Source organism: Macaca fascicularis, chromosome 11 (assembly GCF_037993035.2).
Source record: "Macaca fascicularis isolate 582-1 chromosome 11, T2T-MFA8v1.1".
NCBI classification, from domain to species: Eukaryota; Metazoa; Chordata; class Mammalia; order Primates; family Cercopithecidae; genus Macaca; species Macaca fascicularis.
Window position 1 is genome coordinate 82,222,276 of NC_088385.1, and position 20,407 is coordinate 82,242,682.

At 34.5% G+C, this 20,407-nt stretch overlaps 1 protein-coding gene across 1 annotated transcript in view; it reads left to right on the forward strand.

Annotated features, from left to right (window-relative positions):
• The first annotated feature begins 740 nt into the window (after positions 1–740).
• GLIPR1L2 (GLIPR1 like 2) overlaps positions 741–20,407 on the forward strand; it is a 43,011-nt gene continuing 23,344 nt past the window's right edge. Inside the window, exon 1 of the mRNA XM_065524584.2 lies at positions 741–974. Within this exon, the coding sequence (XP_065380656.1) occupies positions 741–974 (234 nt within the window). The remainder of the gene's footprint in view (positions 975–20,407) is intronic.

The following is a 20,407-nucleotide window of genomic DNA, read 5'->3' on the forward strand; positions in this document are numbered from 1 at the left end:
AGAGAAGAAGTAGAAATGTTTTAACCTTTGGAGAGTTTGGTGATCCCTACTCTCCCTTCACTCCCATTTATTTTGTGGTTTCCCACAAAGGTTCATTTAAAAACTGAAAAAAATCTCATCGATTAAGTTGGCCTTAAGAACTTCTTTGGCCTTAAGAACTAGCAACATTTCTTTATTCCATTCTGTCCCTGAGGAAAATAAAGGGCTGGCCCTGCATCAAATTTCCAACTCAATAGGTAATGCAGAAAAAAAATTAATTGAATTTGTATCTGTATCGCAGAAAAATCATTTCACCTGGCACAATTAGACAGTTCCTCAGATCCGTTACTCAGTAATTGGCATTTACCATACAAACTGATGACTCATGAATGACGACATATCATTCGGTGTCAGAAATCAATTAGGGATAACATTTCACTACATTGGTTTAGTGAAAAGCGCTTACTCACGTAGCGCAAGCTTTCTTTAGTTCGTCAGACATCTATTGCCAGCCTTCTTCACTCTGCAGGTCTAGTTTTCCCCTCCTCTCCCCCTCCCCTCCCCACTCTCCCCTCCTCAGTATCCTCTCCCTCCTCTCTCCTCCCTCCTCTTTTCTCCCTCCTCCCTCCTTTGTTTTTCCTCCTCCCCGCTCCCTTTCTCCCTCCGGGAGGCGGGACAAGGCTCGCCTGCGTCCCCCGTAGATTGGCAGGTCACTGGGACGGCCAGCGCGTGCGCACTGGCCTGTCCGCGGCCGGTGGACCATGGAGGCCCCAAGGTCCTTCGCCCGGGAGTGGAGCGCACAATCCCTCCCCCTGGCAGTAGGGGGCGTTTTGAAGCTGCGGCTCTGTGAGCTGTGGCTACTGCTACTAGGTTCTAGTTTGAACGCGACATTTTTGCCACACGAAGAGGACGTAGACTTTATCAACGAGTACGTGAACCTCCACAATGAGCTGCGGGGCGACGTCATTCCCCGAGGGTCTAACTTGCGCTTCATGGTGAGGCCGGAAGGCGGTTTCCCGAACCTTCCACGACCGTTGCCACAACGCCTCCCTCGGCCTCGGGAAGTTGGGGCCACTGCTCTGAGGCCGAAGGATCGCGGAGAACCGCACTTTTAGCTTGGATTTTAAAGTACACGTGAAGTTTATACAGAGAAAAACTGCGGACACTCAAACACATACTTATTACCATAATATTGCACAGGGCCGGGACTAGGGTGATAGAGGCACTGGCCTGCAGTGCAGATTTTAAGGGGGCGCCAATGCAAGAAAATGATATTTTAATGCAACGGGTTTTTAAAAATTAAAAATCAGTGCAAAAATATCAATATCAGTGATAAAGAAATGTTAAAAAATTTAACAAAGACAGGAACCTTGGGTCTGGATAAGGGAAAAGCAAGTGCGACACTCTCAGGGTGGTGCAAATCAAGATGAGAACCTATTTGTTTTTGTTTTTGTTTTTTTTTTTTTTTTGAGATGGAGTCTCGCTCTGTCACCCAGGCTGGAGTGCAGTGGCCGGATCTCAGCTCACTGCAAGCTCCGCCTCCCGGGTTTACGCCATTCTCCTGCCTCAGCCTCCCGAGTAGCTGGGACTACAGGCGCCCGCCACCTCGCCCGGCTAGTTTTTTGTATTTTTTTTAGTAGAGACGGGGTTTCACCGTGTTAGCCAGGATGGTCTCGATCTTCTGACCTCGTGATCCACCCGTCTCGGCCTCCCGAAGTGCTGGGATTACAGGCTTGAGCCACCGCGCCCGGCCGAGAACCTATTTGTATTTGAAATTTTTAGCTTTTTCCATCACAGATGTCACATTAGCTTTGCCTTTTAAAAATATTTATCTTGATTATTGGTTTTTATTTTATTTTTATTTTTGGTGCCCATTCCAAATTTGGCTCCTAAGGAAGTCTCTCAGTTTCCTCACCCTAGTCTTGACCCTGATTTTGCCTTACCTTACAATGCTGTTCTTGCTTTCCCGCTCTTTTACACCCTATAGTCATTTAACAGCTCATCAACTATTCCCTGGTTGCTATGGAGTTTTCATGACTGTCATTAAAATGACTGAAAATCCAGCAAGTATTACTGTTCTCTTAGGGAATTAGAAGCTTCAAGTTTATGTTATAAATTATATAGCAAGGACTACTTTCCTAGACATGTCTTTTCTTCCTTCAGCATTAGTTCTTAGCACAAATTTCAGAAATGGGATAAATAAATTAAGGGTACGATATTTTTTATTTATTTAACACACAGCAATTGCTATGCTAACGGGCTGTGCCAAATTTAGCATATACCAGCTGTGTATAAATGTTCTGTTTTCACCACATCCTTACTGACTTGGACATGTTCAATTATTTGCTAAATGATAAATTATAAAAATGGTAATTTGTTTTAATGTTAATTTTAAGATACTATTTTGATAGGACATACTTTAGTTCTTTCTCGTTCATTTCCTTTACCTTTCATATTGTCATCATTTCTGTGTCAGATTATATGCTTTCTTGTAGAAATATGCTAGCACTTGGTTCTATCTGCGGAAGACACTTTTTTCTAAGCCAATTCTTTATCTTTTGAATTTAATTATAGAGTTTGGGGATATTTGGGAGTTTCAGCTAATTTTCTATTTTTTTGTGACTAATTCTGTTTCTTCCCAATTTGAAGATTACCCTTAATCCTGAAAATTAATAAACACATAATACTTTCTAATACAACTTTTCATAGGTTTTCTATCTCATCTCTAAAAATTATATAATATTTCAAACATAAGGTATATAAAATAATATACCTGTATACCCACAATCAATATTTTTAAATATGGACATTTTTAAAGGAATAGTATTTGATGTATAGGTTAAAGTCCCACCCTAAATGTTTACCCTTTTCTTCTTTCTTAAAGTTAATGTATATTTTTCCCATGTATTTTATTAAGACATAAATATTAACTGTAAATAGTATAGTCTATCGTAATAATATGGCCTATTTAAAACGTTTCTTTAGCATATTTGGACATCTTTTTTTTTTAATTATTTTATTGGTTATTTTTAGTATTTTAATATATGTATTTATAAATTCCAAAAGTTAGCATCTGTAAACTCCACCCAAATATTAATAAGATCTTAGAACACAAATTCTGAATACTTTCCATCCTTATTCATGCTATTGTCATGTAGTACTTTTGTTCTACCCTGCTTTTAAATACCAAAATAATTGTTGTTTTTAAAAAATTGTATTACAATATACAGGACATAACATTTACCATTTTAACCATTTTTAAGTGTATAGTTCAGTGGCATTAAGTACATTCGCATTGTTGTGCGCCTGTTACCACCACCCATCTCCAAAATTTTTTCATCTTCCTGAACTGAGACACCATACCCATCAAATAATTACTTTATTCTCATTTCCCCTCCTCCCAGGCCTCTATCACCATTCTACTTTCTATCCCTATTAATTTTACTTCTTAAGGTACCAAATATAAGTGGAATTGTACAATATGTGTCTTTGTTACTAGCTTATTTCATTTGGTAAAATGTCCATAAAGTTCACCCATGTTGTAGCATGTGTCAGGATTTCCTGTCTTTTTACAGCTGAATAATATTCTACTGTGTGTATATACCATATTTTGTTTATCAATTCACCTGTCAGTGGATATTTAGATTGCTTCCCTTATTTGGCTATTGTGAATAATACTGCTATAGACATGGGTGTACATTTATCTGCTACAGTTCCTGCTTTTGCTGTTTCTGGGTATATACCCAGAACTGGAATTGCTGTATCATATGATAATTCTAGGTTCAATTTTTCAAAGAACCGCCATTCTATTTTCCATAGTGGCTGCACCATTTTACATTCCCACGAAGAATGTTCAATGGTTCAATTTCTCCACATCCTTGATAACACTTGTTATTTTCTGTTTTATTTTTCTTACTCCTCTTTTTTTCCTAATGATAACCATCTAGCAGGTATGAAGTGATACCACACTGTATTTTTTATCTGCATTTCCCTAATGATTACTGATATTGAGTGTCTTTTTATTTGCTCCTTGACCAAGTTTTTCTCTTCCTTGAAAAGCTATTCAAGTCCTTTGCACACTTTTTGGCCAACTTTTTATATTTTTTTGTTGTCGAGTTATAGGAATTTTCATAGATTCTGGTTATTAATCTTTTTCAGATATATGATTTGAAAGTATTTTCTCCCATTTTGTAAGTTGCCTTTTCACTGTATCAATAATATCCTTTGATGAACAAAAGTTTTTAACGTCAATGAAGTATAATTTATCATTTTTTGTTGTTATTGTGTGTATTTTTTGTATCGTATCCAAGAAATCATTGCCAAATTCAGTGTCATGAAGCTTTTCCCCTGTGCTTTTTAAAGGTTTTATAGTTTTAGGTCTTTGAGTTAAGTTTTGTATATTGTATAAGGTAAGGGTCCAGTTTATTCTTTTGCATGTGGATATCCATTTTTCCTAACTTCATTTGCTGGAAAGATTGTTATTTTCCCCATAAAATGGTCTTGCCACCCTTGTTAAAAATCATTTGACCATATATACTGGTGTTTATTTTGGGGCCCTCTATTCGTTTCTATTAGTCTAATATGTCTGTATGCTATTAATAGTTCCACAACAATTACTGTAGAATACTGGTAAGTTTTGAAATTAGGAAGTGTGCATTCTCCAACTTTTTTCATCTTCTTCAAGATTATTTTGGCCATTCAGGGTCCTTTCAGATTTTTTATGAATTTTGGGATGTATTTTTGTATTTTTGCAAAAAAAAATACATTATTGGGATTTTGATATGGGTTTCATTGATTTGTAACACTTTGGATAGAATGGCTGTCTTAACAATATAAAGTATTCCAGTACATTAACACAGGATGTCTTTTCACTTTCTAGTATCCACCTTAATTTCTTTCAGTAGTATTTTGTTGTTTTTAGCATATATGTTTTTCCCTCTTTGGCTAAGTTTATTCCTAAATATTTTATTCTTTCTGATGCTATTGTGATGGAGTGGTTTACCTAATTCCCTTTCATATTGTTTGTTATTAACGTATTGAAAAGCAACTAATTTTTGTATGTTGATTTTGTAACCTGCTACTTTTCTGAATTTATTTATTGGTTCTATTTTGTGTGTGGAATCTTTAGGGTTGTCTACGTATAAGATGATGGTGTGGCTATTTTTCTTCGCTTTGTTAATGTATTCTATCACAATGGTTAATTTTTATATGTCAAACCATTCCTGCACCAAGGAGTAAATTCCACTGGGTTATCATGTATAATTCTTTCAATGTGCTGTTAAATTCAGCTCTTTTTAATGTGCTGTTAAATTCAGCTTTTTGTTTTTGTTGAAGATTTTTATATTAATATTCATAAAAGATATTGGCCTATAGTTTTCTTATGGTATCTTTTTCTGGCTTTCGTATCAGGGTGATGCTGGCTTCATAGAATGAGTTAATAAATGTTCCCCCCTCTTCATTTTTGGGGAAGAGTTTGAGAATTGATGTTAATTCTTTAAATATATGCCTTGAACTCCTATTAGAATTCACCAATGACTCCATCTGGTTCTGGGCTTTTCTTTGTTGGGAGATTTGTATTACTGATTTTTATTATTATTTTATAAATGTATTATTATTTTAATAATTTTATTGTTTTTATTCAATCTTTTTACTAGCTATAGGTCTGTTTAGATTTTCTGTTTCTTCGTTACTACCTTTTGGTAGGTTGTATGTTTCCAAGAATAAGTCTTCTGTCTTTATTTCTTACTCAGTCTTGCTAAACGTGTATCATTTTTGCTGATCTTTTTGAAGAACCAGCTCATAGTTCTGCTGATTTTCTCTGTTGTTTTTCTGTTCTCTATTTTATTTATCTCTGCTTCAATCTTTATTATTTCTTTCCTCTAGTAACTTTGGGTTTCATTCAATTTTCCTCTTCTACTTACCTATGGTGTACAGTTAGGCTGTCGATTTGGAGTCTTTCATCTTTTTTAAAAAATGTAAGCTCTTACACTCTTACATTTTCCTCTTAGTGCTGTCTTTTGTACATTCCATATGTTTGAATAGTTGTGTTTTCATTTTCATTTTTCCCAAGGTATTTTCTTTTGTGATTTATTTTATTTTTTTTTTTTTTGAGACGGAGTCTGGCTCTGTTGCCCAGGCTGGAGTGCAGTGGCGCCATCTCAGCTCACTGCAAGCCCCGCCTCCAGGGTTCACGCCATTCTCCTGCCTCAGCCTCCTGAGTAGTTCGGAGTACAGGCGCCCGCCACCTCGCCTGGCTAATTTTTTTTGTATTTTTAGTAGAGACGGGGTTTCACCGTGTTAGCCAGGATGGTCTCAATCTCCTGACCTCGTGATCCGCCCGTCTCGGCCTCCCAAAGTGCTGGGATTACAGGCTTGAGCCACCGCGCCCGGCCGTGTGATTTATTTTTTGAGTCATTGCTTAAGAATGTGTTGCTTAGCATTATTATTTCATTTTTTTTTTTCAATTTTTTTTTGAGACAGGATCTCATTCTGCTGCCCAGGCTGGAGTGCAGTGGTGTGATCTCAGCTCACTGCAGCCTTTACCCCTGGGGCTCAAGTGATCCTCCCATCTCAATCACCTAAGTAGCTGGGACTACAGGTGCTCACCACCATGCCCAGCTGATTTTTGTATTTTTTGTAGAGGCAGGGTTTTGCCATGTTGCCCAGGCTCGCACCTGGCCCGTTATAATTATTTATCCTAGCTAACCATTACTTCTTGTATTGCATTACCACTTTCTGGAATCAGTTTCCTTGTGCCTAAAATACATCTTTTAATAGCTCATTCAGCAAGGGAGTGTGAATAGTAAACTTAATATTTCTATATGTAAAATAATCTTTACTTCACACTCTTGAATGATATTGTTCTCTGTCAGCGCTATCTTCTGTCTCCCACTGTTGCTTTTGAGGTTTCTTTTGTTAGCTGAACTCAGAAGTTCCCACAGTATGGTTCCTATACCAGCAACAACAGAATCAGAATCACCTGTGAACTTGTTAGAAATTAAAGTTCTTAGGACCTATCCCAGACTTACTGAATCAGAAATCCTGGTTTTGAAACCCAGTAGTCTGTATTTTAATAAGTCCTCCAGATGATTCTGAAGTGTACTAAAGTTTGAGATCCACTAGTCTTTTGCTCTTTTAAAGATGATTTATCTTTTCTCTCCAGCTACTTTAAATATTTTATATTTGCTGTTCTGTAGTTTTACCCCATACTGGTACTAAGCATGCATTTATTTTTATTTATTTTGTTCAGAACTTTTCTTCTTGAATCTCTGTATCCATGTCCATTGTTAAGACTAAAATTCTTCAGCATTATTTCATAGAATGTTGCCCCTTCCCCATGCTCTCTAGTCTCCCTGTCTTGAACTCCTATTAGTTGTATATCTGACTTTTTCATCCTTTTCTCCACAGCTCTCCATTTTCTCTCTATAGTCCATCTTTTTTTCTGTTTTCCTTCCGAGTCATTGCTTTAGAACTACTGTTCAGTCACCAGTTTTCTCTTCGGATTTGTGTGATATATTTAACTGGCCAATTGATTTTTTAAAATTTCTAGACTATTTTATAAAATTTGCTCATATTCCCCCACTGTTCTGTTTTCTCTTGTGATTTTGGTTTTTACACTCACTTATTTAATCATTTTAAACATAAATTATTTTATATTTTCATAAAATATTTTTAGTGTTTTATTATTTTAGTTTCTTTGGGTGCCATTTCTCTTATTTTAGCTATGAGCCTCTGTCATGTTTATAATTTTCTATCCTATGCTCATTTTCAGCAGAGATTATGTGTGTGTGAGAAAGAGTTCCATGTTGTCCAAATAGTGGAAAAATAAATATTGCTACAGACTAGTTTTTATTAGCTTTTGCCTTACTCCCCTGTTACAGTTTTATATTTATAATTGTTTTTATATTTATAATGTGTTAAGTTTTGATGTTTATAATTTGTTTGGGTATTGTCAGCATATATAGGCAATTTAAGTATAGTGTCCACCTGTATGCATAGTATAGATCTAGAACTGATTTCTCACATAACATGACTTTTTTCCATCTGACTTTCTGTCACTTCCTCAGACTTCTGGGAAGGATTTGCTGGTCTGCTTCATTTAGGAAGAAGTCGGCATCCTAATTTTTCCACAAATACTTCAGTCCCAGAACTTGTCTTAGGTGGCTTTATAGCTACATTTTCTCTTCCTACATTGGTGGCATTTATATCTGATCTGATGTTTCCTTTCCTTAGATTAGGCACATGAGTTTACCACTTTGACTTTTAACTTTTCTCTTCATTTCTGGCACCTGAGTATTACCTTTCTTTCCTTTGAGCTCAGCTGTGGATTTAAAAAAAAAAAAAAAAAAAAAAAAAGGCCGGGCACGTTGACTCATGCCTGTAATCCCAGCACTTCGGGAGGCCAAGGCGGGCGGATCACTTGAGGTCAGGAGTTCTGACCAGCCTGGCCAATATGGTGAAACCCTGTCCCTACTAAAAATACAAAAATTGCCAAGCGTTGTGGCACGCGCCTGTAATCTCAGCTACTTGGAAGGCTGAGGCAGAAGAATCGCTTGAACCCGGGAGGCGGAGGTTGCAGTGAGCTGAGATCACACCACTGTACTCCAGCCTGGGCAACAGTGAGACTCCGTCTCAAAAAAAAAAAAAAAAAAAAAAAAAGCCTTTATCATACAAGGATTGAACTATATGAATTGCTCTTCAACCATTTTTGACCTAGAAAACACAAGCAACTTCATAGGATTCAAACTAAACATTTTATTCACCATTTTTATAGGTTTGTAATATTAGAAGATTGTGCCTTAGCTTCGTCCTCTTTTTGCTTTAACTTTCTTACATTCTTGGATGCTAGAAGCACAGAATCCCTCCCTTCTTTTTCTGGGCTGTTCTGGGGCTGAGTGATTCCTAATTCTAACCTGACATTGTAGTACTAGGAGAAGGCTCAAGACTTAGACTCCCCTCATGTACCAGATAATGGGCTGTAGTTTTATATGTAATATCAATTTTTAATTTAATATTACAAATAAATCTTCCTCCTTTTTTTAAAAAAGAAAAAACAGTACAGTCAATGTTAACATTTTTTAACAGCCACTTCAGTCATGTTCCCTTTCTCCATCCCCAGAGACAGTGACCTTTATGAGTTTGATATGAGTCATTCTAATACATTTTTTAAGGTTTCAAATATATATGTGATGATCTAGACCAAAAACATAATGTTTGGAGGTTTCTGTCTTATATTTCTATAAGTGGCATTATGTAGAATTTATCATGTTACTTGGTTTTTCATTCAAAATTATACATTTGAGATTTATTCATAGATACAAATCTAGTTAATTCAGTTTTATGTGCTATGATATTTATCCCTTAAATATACTACATTTTTTACCTGTTTCTTTATTGATGGACATTTAGATTGTTTTAAAAATAAAATAAGCATAGCCAGGATATTTTGAAAAATGAGGGTTATTGAACATATTAGATTTTATAGCATATGATAAAGCCTCAATAAGTAAAATAATATAGTACTAGTATGTTAAAAGATATACCATTGGAAAGATGTAGAGTTCAGAAATAACCCAAATATGTAAGGGAATTTAGTATATGACAAAAGTAACATCTCAAATCTGTGAGCTATCGATAGACTTTTAAATTGGTGTTGATAGATCTGGGTAGTCATTTGAAAAAGGTAATTTGCTTCATCCGTACATCTATATAAACTCCAGCTAAGTCAACAATTCCCCACAGACAAGACAATAAAAGTATTGTGAACTTTGGAATTTTATATTCTTATTATAAGCAAAGCTATGCATCCTTTCATGTGAATAAGGATCTGTTAGTATCCTTTAATGATTTTTTTTAATCAGTTTTTTTAATCAGTTTTTTTTAATCAGTTTTTTTTACTTTTTTTCTCCCATTATTTATTTGGGAAATGAGCCATTCATCTGTGATATGAGTTGTAATTATTTTCCCAGTTTGTCAGGTTTTTTTTAATCTACTTATGTATTTTTTGCTATTCAGACTTTTTAACATTTTTGTGTAGCTGACTAATCAGTTTTTAAAAATTGCTTCTGGATTTTGTGTCAAAGTCAAAGACCATGCCTACTCCATGTACTACTGGTGTGCAAGCAAAATGATACAGTCCTTGTAGAGAAGAATCTGACAATACCTACTACATTACAGATGTATTTACTCTTTGGCTCTTTGATGCCATTTCTGGTATCCATCCTAAGGACCTACCACACAAGAAGGAAATGGTATTCCTATACGGTTATTCATTGTACCATCATTTAATATTAACAAATTATTGCAAAAATACTCTAATTTACAGCCCTGAGGGTTAACTAAAGTAAATGTGGTTCATCCACATAAAAGAATACCATACACCTGTGGGGAAAAAAAAGAATGAGAAAGCTTTTTTTTTTTGGAGAGAGTCTCGCTCTCTCGCCCAGGCTGGAGTGCAGTGGCGCCATCTCAGCTCACTGCAACCTTCGCCTCCTGGGTTCATGCCATTCTCCTGCCTCAGCCTCCGGAGTAGCTGGGACTACAGGCGCCCGCCACCACGCCCAGCTAATTTTTTTTGTATTTTTTTAGTAGAGATGGGGTTTCACTGTGTTAGCCAGGATGGTCTCAATCTCCTGACCTCGTGATCTGCCCGCGTCAGCCTCCCAAAGTGCTGGGATTACAGGCGTGAGCCACCACGCCCGACAGAGAACATTCTTTACACTAACAAGACAATATCTCATGGATCTTGGAAAAGCAAGGTATATTATGATACGTTTTATATAAGAAAATTAAAAATAATGTATATTTGAATGAAAAATAATGGACAGATCCACAGGAATTAATTAGTTACATATAGAAGCCCTAGGGGAAATAGGATGGTGGAGAGCAAGACAACATGACTTCTCAATGATTTTATGTGGTTTTGTTTTTATAAAGTATTAGATATCTGTTCAAAAAATAATTTATTTTTAAAACAAAATGTTCGTTAATGCATGTTGATAATTTTACTGGAGATAATAAGTAAGTGATAAAGCATTCATGAAACAAAAAATATATACAGCAAAAAAAATGTAATTGCAACTAAAAAAATTTAAAACACGATCCTCAGTAAAATAACGTATTTTATGTATTAGGGCTAGCATTCCTGAAGTCTGATCTTTGTGTATGATGGGATGAAATGGGCAAACGAAACATCAAAATGGAAGTGAGCATAATTATATATATATATATATATGTGTATATATATGTCTTTTTGTTATTTAATAATCATATGTAATTTTAAATATGATAATTGAAGTTAAAGGTAGTTAAGATAATCATAAAGATTATCATAATGATTTGATGTTGGTGGCTAGCAGATGGCAAAAGTTAGTTGAACTTCCAGGTTTGCAAAAGAGAAGTGAGCAATAAAAAGAAACTTTATCAAGCCCACAATATAGAGAGAAAAATAGGAAATGACTTTTAAAGACTGTAAACATAAAATAATATTTTAAAATAAACTAAATATAAGTTATGATAAATATGAGTGAATTTAATTTCCTTATCAATAATTTGCAAAAATATATACCTGAAGCAATTGAAAATAAAAAGATGAATAAAAATATATTATGAAACTTCCAATTTAAAAAAGAGAAACAATATTATAAAATAATATAGAAATGAAGACTAAAGATAAAAAGAAATACTACGTATTGGGGAAAAAAAAGGTATAATCCATGAAGATAAAATAAAGGCCTTTGCACTGGCCAAAATAGAAAATATATCAAGTAAAATTTCCTAAAAATACAAAGAAATATTTTTTAAAACAAGATAATTATAGGATATTTTCTATACTTCTTTTAAAATCTTATAAAATGGATTTGAAAAGTAAGTTATACATAACAATGAATAAAATTGGACAAAATCAATAATTGTATATCCTGTCAATAAGGGATTCTAATATCCATGAAAAACATCTTTGTTTTATGCTCATAAGGAAAAGCTTAAGTAGAAATTTTACAGGCCAAATTTCTGACTAAAATTTAATAAAACTAGAAAGAACAAAAAGTGTTGGTTGATAGAATCTTAACTACTTAGGACTTGAGGAACATTCTTCAAATTATCTTCAGATCAAGAACAAAAAACAAAATTTCCCCAAAATATGGGCACAATATCAAAACACATGACATAAATAAAGGAAAAGGCAATTTACTGTGAATGTCATTTTACATAAACTGACTGACAATAAGTGAACTAAAAAATTCAAAGAAAAGAAAGACTGAGAGAATAGCTGTATAGGTAAAAGTAATGAAAAATAATTTTTTCTAGTAAAACAGCATTCTTATTTGCAAGAACTAGAAAAAAAATAGACACATTCCTGATAAGTCTCAGGGGATAAAAAGAAAACAAATTATTTTAGTAGTGAGAAAAAGAATTATAACCACAGATAGAGATGAGATTACAAGAAGTGTAAGACAATACTATGTCCAACCATGTTAATAATATTAGGTATCCAGATGAAATCAAGTGTTTTTCTAGCAAAATGTAAGTTGCAAAGTAAATCCAGAAAGAGAAAACCCTAACAGCAGTGCTTTGGAAGACAGTAGCAAGATGTTGAAGATTTATTCTTTAAATAGGCCTCAATCCTAGGTAACAATAAAGTTAATTCTGAATAATCTTCAAAGAACAGATATTTCCAGTGATATTAATGTGTTTCTGTGTGTTTAAAAAATGGAAGATTCAATTCATTTTAGAAATCTAGAATAACTTAAATCTCCAAATGTGATAAACATAACAAGGAGAAAAAGGGAAAAAATGTAGGCCTATTTCATTTATCAATATATATTGGAAAGTAAATAGAATAATAATATTCTCTAGTCTCTTAATAGTGTTTTCCTTTACTCTTCCTTAGTCACATTGTGACTAAGTAACAACTCGTTACTTAAATTTGTTCAGTTTCCAAAATCAGTGTTATGTGTATTTTGACGAAGACTCTGAGCCTTCTTCTTGAATAGAGATTGACCTTGGGCCCTGTCCTAAAGCTTACGTTGCCCGGTTTTATCACAAATCACAGCTAGCCCAGTTTAGACAGCATCTGTTGCCCTTGATGTCTAATCAGTCTGGCCTGCCTTCAGCAAGAATCTTTGTAGTCAGTTTAGCAAGAATCCCCCTACCCTTGATGTCTCCTTTTAGTAATTTTCCATGCACTGACCTCCTCACTCTGTTCCATGGGTATAAAATCCCCACTTATCCCTGCTGTATTTGGAATTGAGCCCATTCTCTCTTCTCTAACATGATAGTCTTACCACTTACCACAAAAGCCCTAAATAAAGTCCTCCTCTGTGTTAACAAGTGTCATGAACAATTTTTCCTTTAACAGTTATGGTACTGCTGTGACTCCGATAGTAGCAGATTCATCATTGGATCTCCAAACCTCTCACCCAGGACCCCAAGTGCACACCTTTGAAGACTTTGTCTTCACTCCTGAATGATTAGGGATCCATTGGTGAATCTGACTCATGAGCCACTGCTTCAGATGACAGTCTGCTGAAGCATGGTGAGGATAGATTTTTGATTTTTAAGCTTCTGTATACTCTCTCAAGCTGAATTCGAGTTTTAGGCTTCTTTGTCTGAGAGGCCCCTTCTAGGCTTAAAATTTATTTCCTATTCTTTCTTTCAAGTGGGGATTCACTTCTCAATCCTGGACTGAAAGTCTTTCTTCCTGACTCTTTGTTTTGTGGGGAGATTCATTTCCTGAGTCCTAGGCTGGACATTTGTCTTGGCTTCTTATGAGGTCTCCTTGTGGTCCCCATTTGATTCTGCTGCTTTCCTGGGAGCTTCTCAGTTTACTAACCCCTGTCCCGTTTTTGAGCCCCTGGTAACTCTATACTCCACCAACTCTATCTACTTCCTTTTTTGTTGGTGTGAATTTAACTAAGGATAATTTGGAACTTCAGTGGCTTCTTTGGGAAACTTCAAATCTCTGCAAACTAGCTCCTCTAAGACCCCTCCCTTCCCATCATCTCTGCTCCTCCTTCCTCCTTGTACCACCTTTGATCTTCCCTTCAGTTCCCTTGATATGTCCACCTTCAACCCCCTACCTCCTTCATCCTTCTGTTCACACCAGCCTCTACAGTCACTAGAACTTTAGATCCCCTGCCCCCATTAGAGGCTTTCAAGAAACTCAGGAACCCTCAGAAGCAACTACCTGAGACTAAAAAAGAAAAATAAATGGGAAACAGACTAAAAAGGAAAAATAAATTGGAAACAAATATTTCAAATAAATTGGAAATATTTGATCCACCCAGACAGGCTTTGGAAACATCTAAACAACTATTTGATGTTCCCACAGTCTTTCACCTAAAAAGTAGTTCACAGTCTCCATGAGATTGCATATCAAGACAAAGAAAGCCTTAAAGACTTTTCCACAAATAATGGTAAAAAGCATTAGCCCTCATATTGAGCAGATCACCTTAACTTGTTACCTCTGTCAAAAACATAATTCCAAGTATTTTATGTAAATCAGTGAGTTTTCTACTATTGTGTTTCAGTTGACTTGTGGCTAAAATTTTAGAATGAACCTATAAGATCTCTATATATGTCTCTCTGTGTGTATATACGTATGTATGTTATGTATATGTGATACTTTCTTACCTTGAGATCATATTACAAATTTAATTTATAAAATCTCTTAAAGGAGTTCTATTAAAATTGCCTTAGAGCTAAATAAGGCTTATATAAATTAAACATTCCTCAAACTCTCAGAAAAATACAAACTAATCCACATTCTTTTCAGATTCACTTGACTTGGGTGAATCTTTGCCAGATAAGACTAATTTAGTAATGTTGGTTTAATAAAACACAGCTGTGTCTTCTGAGTTATCAGAATTAATTATCATACAAGCATATATTTTTATTCTACTTGGGTTTACTAAGTCAAATAAACTTGTGATAGCTACAAGATATTTAAGATGATAAAAATTATAAATTCAGCCTAAGAACACATGTACAAATAAAGATGCAGTAAAAATGAATTTCTTGATATCTATTACTTCATATGTATCAAATGAAGCAATAAAACAACAATTGTGCATTTAACCCTTTTTAGTATTTTTGCTGTTGTCATTCTTTTATGTTTACGTAATATGTATGCGCCATAAGAATAGTTAATAAGGAAATAACCTGAGATGCTAGGTAGCTTTGTTTAGTGTTATGTCTTACTAAAAAATAGTTTCCAAAATCTTTTTCGTAACTGATAAAGTTATGTTAGATTAAATTCATAGATACTCATTGATAATTTCTAAGTGAGATAAACTGCTGAAACATTCATTTTTAAGCATAAGTTTAAGCTTGCACACTTTTTAGTTTTTAATACTATGAAGTAGCAAATACCTATAAAAGCTGGTGAGATGGTATATTCATAAAATTTGCTAATCTACTATAGAATGCTGGTATATGACAAATAATTCACAGTTATTTACTTTCTAGTTTTTCTCTGTGAAATCAAGGGTACTAATGTATAGAAACACTTTGTATGAAAAGTTTACAAGGAATGTAGGATGTGTTTTTGTCAAGAGAAGGAGAAAGTAATTTTATCTTAAAATGACTGGTCAGGATGAGAAAGAAGAAAATTTAGAATATATGTGGCAGACTGCCACAGTTACTACTTGAGACCATCACTACAACAGTTACTACTGTTACTACTTGAGACCGTCATTACAAGACTGAACAAAGGAGGACAAATGCAGAAACGAAAACTTAAAAGAAACTGTTTTAAAGGAAGGGTAACATGAGGAGGAAGAAGAGGTCTCCCTGCCTCTAGTGAGCAAGGGCAGCCACCCTGAGCTTCCACAGCCCTTCATATTTGTTGCATGAAATGAGCAGGGAGGAGGAGGTAACAATTGGCCAGCTGCATAATTGATCACAGATTCATATTATTATTAATAGGCTTCAGATGTAACTAATCACAAAAAACACTTGTGCCTGGGTCATGACTGCCCTCAGCATTCCTTCTGGGCAGCAGACGCAGTTTGTCAGTTTGCCAACAACCCACTTTCATGAGAACAGTTTGCAGTTTACTCATATAGCCTCCAGTGGTATACTGAGTTGATCATGACCCTCACTCTTTCGGCCTTCAACAAATATAGAAATATGGATATAGAAAGTTTGAAAAGGCTTGTGAAAAGAAAATTTTATGTTGCATGGTCAAAGCTGGCTAAGACCAGATGGTTGTATTTATAATGGCTTTTTAGAAAACCTTCAATGACATTTAAAATTAAAAGTACAGGGATGTAAAACTAGAATTTGATTTTTTCTCTGTAAAAATGACAACATTTACTTGGGTTACTGGTCCGCTCTTAATAAGAAATTGCCAAAAGTTGTGGGGATTTTTTGCTTTTCAAGTAATCAACTTAGAATAAAAAGATTGTATATCTTAACATGATTTCCTGTGCTTTATATAAACTTGATTATTTTCCTGATTATTTAAGAAAACCACGTATTCTCACTTTTAAAAGAGCTAAGGTCTTTAAAAAAAAATTATGTTACCCCCATAGTTACTTTTAAAATCTTTTGTCATATTGGTTAAATAGATTGCTTAAGTATTGTTTCATAGCTGTCTAAGATCTTATTTAGTCAAGTGTTCAAACCTTCTGAGATTTTTTATGACATTGCTTTTCCAAGATCGAATTCTAAATGAAATCTTAATTTTGAGCTGAACTTGAAATTTCCCAGAACCCTAGACTATCTCAAAGAATTTTTTCCTTTACTTTTTTTTTTTAAAGTTAAAACTAATTAGATTTATTTAATAGGTTAAATTGCATGAAATGCGTTGTCAAATAAGAAGAGAGGTGTTGGGCATGGTGGCTCACACCTGTAATACCAACACTTTGGGAGGCTGAGGTGGGAGGATCACTTGAGTCCAGGAGTTTGTGACCAGCTTTGGCAATATGGTAAGACCCTGTCTCTACAAAAAAATAAAAGAATTAGCTGGGTGCGGTGGTGCACACCTGTAATCCCAGCTACTATGGAGGCTAACAAAGGAGGATCAGTTGAGCCCAGGAGTTTGAGACTGCAGTGAACCACAATCACACCACTGCATTCTAGCCTGGGGAACAGAGCAAGTCCCTATCTCAAAAAGAAAGAGAAAGAGAGACAGATACAAATACAAGAGGGGCCTAACAAAGACTCTCTACTTAACCAAACTTTAGTCAGACTTTCCTGAGCCCTCTCTGACTAGACCTGGGATTTAGGCCCTGTCCTATGGCCTGCATCACCCAGTTTTCACGAAAGTCCCACCTTGCCCAGTTTAAGGAAAGTCTCCCACCCTCGATACCTGATTACTCTGAATATCTGATCAAAATCTTCATCCCCCAACCTTGAGATCTACCTGGCCTGACCTGGCTACACTGACCTGTCTTCAGCAAGAATCCTTTAGATCAGTGTAGCAAGAATCCCGTCAAACTTGATGTCTCCTCAATAATTTTTTATTCATTGACCCCCTCATCCTCCTCCATGGCTATAAATCCCCACTTATCCTTCCTGTGTTTGGAGTTGAGCCTCAGGTGTCTCCCCTGTTGCAAGTCTTCCAAAGCCTTCATTACTGTGTTAACAAGTGTCATGAATATTTTTTACTTCAATAATGAAATTTTTCATATGCAACTTTATATCCTTCAGCTTATTGAGATATTCCCATGTATTGCATGGATGAATAAATAAATTAATGTGTAAAAGCACAAAGCAAAAATTAAAAGAGAGAATAGAATGCAAAGTTCCTAAATCTTACAAATGGTGTGGAACTAAAAACCAAAATAAAAGGGAGAAAATTAAGAAATAATAGAAGCAGATTTTCTAGAACGGAAGAAAGACATAAGTTTTTAGATTAAGATAAATGTCAGGGAAAATTGTGAAATACAATATTGTGTGCACTGTTTATCTCACACATAGCAATTATGTTTTCTATAATTGTCTTTGAGCTAGGCAATTTACAATTTTTAAATTGTAGAAAAGTGATTGTAATGTAACTAATTTTGCTCATAGAAATGCAAATTTATTGTGTCTGATGAAATGTAATTGACGATTGCCCTGTGGATAAGACCCAGTTTTTATATTTATTTGTGAATGGATTTCAGCACTTCTATACAGCCTATAATCTTGAGAATTCTTTGGATTCTTAATCCAAAGATAATATCTTAGTAGTTCCCTCATTAATTAATCACGTAAAATCATTGACACATGTATGAGAGTTATGATTATACCTTCCTTTTAAAATTATTTTTTAATGGAGTCCACCAAATGCTAAGCACAATTAATGAGAAAAGGCCCATAGTTAGACATATTCTAGGGAAATATATTGAAATAAAATCTTAAAATCTTCCTGTTACCTATAAGAGAGTACAAATTAGAATGTGGATTCAGCTTTTCTAGCTAAACAAAGACTAATGGCTTACAAAAAATTTTTGCCCTCTCAAAGCACATTTATCAACCTTATCTTGACATATTTCATTAAATATCTCATTAACTGCTTCTTGAAACTTTAGCCTCTCTTTTCAATTAGGATTTTTATTCATAGTTGAATAAAAGAATCTGGAGCTATTACAAGTTATTTGCACATAGCTGTTAGAAGTAAAATGCTTATGAACTTGGAGCTGGGAATTAGATTTCATGAGTTTAAATCCAGGCTCCACAATTTACTATCTATGAGACATTTAATACACTTAAACTCCTTAACCTCTTGGTGTTTTAGTTACTTCCTCTGGGCAAACAGAAATAATAATAATAATACATACCTCCTAGGGTTATTGGAACATTCAGTGAAATAATACATAAAATACTCTTAAAATAATGACTGCTATGTAGTAAGGATGAGGTATGTGAACTATATGTAAAATATATCAGGTTGAAGTATAGTCCATGGGACATTGTTTGCAAATGGGAAACAATCTAAAGGTCTATTAATGGTGAAATGATTATATTTATTATAGGCTATCCATGCTGTGGAATACTATGTAGACCTTGTAAAAATTAAGCAAATCTAGTTACGTTAATATGGAACTCTTTCTCTACATGAAAACTGAAAGTTGAAGGCCAATAATATTATATATGATATGATCACAATCGTGCAAAGGAAGAAAGATCACAAACTACCCATTTAAAACAGCCAAACTTAGAGTTAAATGTGTGTATGTTTGTATATACAGAGATAGAGAGATATATACAGAAGCAAATTTTTTTAATAGTGGTTACCTTAGGGGAAAGGAAGTAGTGGGGAGATATTCTAAAGGTCTGATATGTTTATTTTCTATGTTGTATTTATGTATAATCTGTGGGATTCACTAAGAAAACTCTAAGGCAATCTTGTCCAACCTGTGGCCTGCAGGCTGCATGAGGCCCAGGACAACTTTGAATGCAGCCCAACACACATTTGTAAACTTTCTTAAAACATTATGAATTCTTTTGCGATTTTTTTTACTAGATCATCAGCTATCCTTAGTGTTAACGTATTTTATGTGTGGCCTAAGACAATTCTTTCAATGTGGACCAGGGAAGCCAAAATGTTGGACACACCTGCTCTGAGGAAGTATGAGTATTGGTTTTCAGATGTTTACTTTCCGACACACTATAACATATGTACTTAGTATTTTGGTTTCACCACTATTTTGTTGATTTTTCTAGTGTGCGGTTTTCGTTCTGGTCCTTCACTAACAATTAATTTAATGAGTCTCTAAATGACAATAAAAGCACACATTTCTGGTTATTTCCAGATAGCTAGCCAGGGAACAGCATCTTATGCTATTTTCTCATATTTCTGGCAACAAACGTTATATGTGCCTTACATGTAACATTCACCAACTACTACCATGTGTTAAAAGTTTTTCATGTATGTGTGTGTGTGTGTATATATATACACACTATATATTATCTTTCTGTCTTCTTTCTCTTATTCTCTAATCTTACATATATATCTGATCTTATATGTAATCTGATATAAAAAATATATCTAATGCAATATATATAAGATGTATATCTAATCTGATATATAAAATGTATATCTAATCCGATATATATGAGATGTATATCTAATCCGATATATATAAGATGTATAACTAATCCGATATGTATATAAGATGTATATCAATCCGATATATATATAAGATGTGTATCTAATCTGATATATATAAGATGTATATCTAATCCGATATATATAAGATGTATAACTAATCCGATATGTATATAAGATGTATATCAATCCGATATATATATAAGATGTGTATCTAATCTGATATATATAAGATGTATATCTAATCCGATATATATAAGATGTATATCTAATCCAATATATATAAGATGTACAGCTAATCCAATATATATGATGTGTATCTAAACAGATATATATAAGATGTGTATATGAGATGTATATCTAATCAGGTATATATAAAATATATTTAATTAT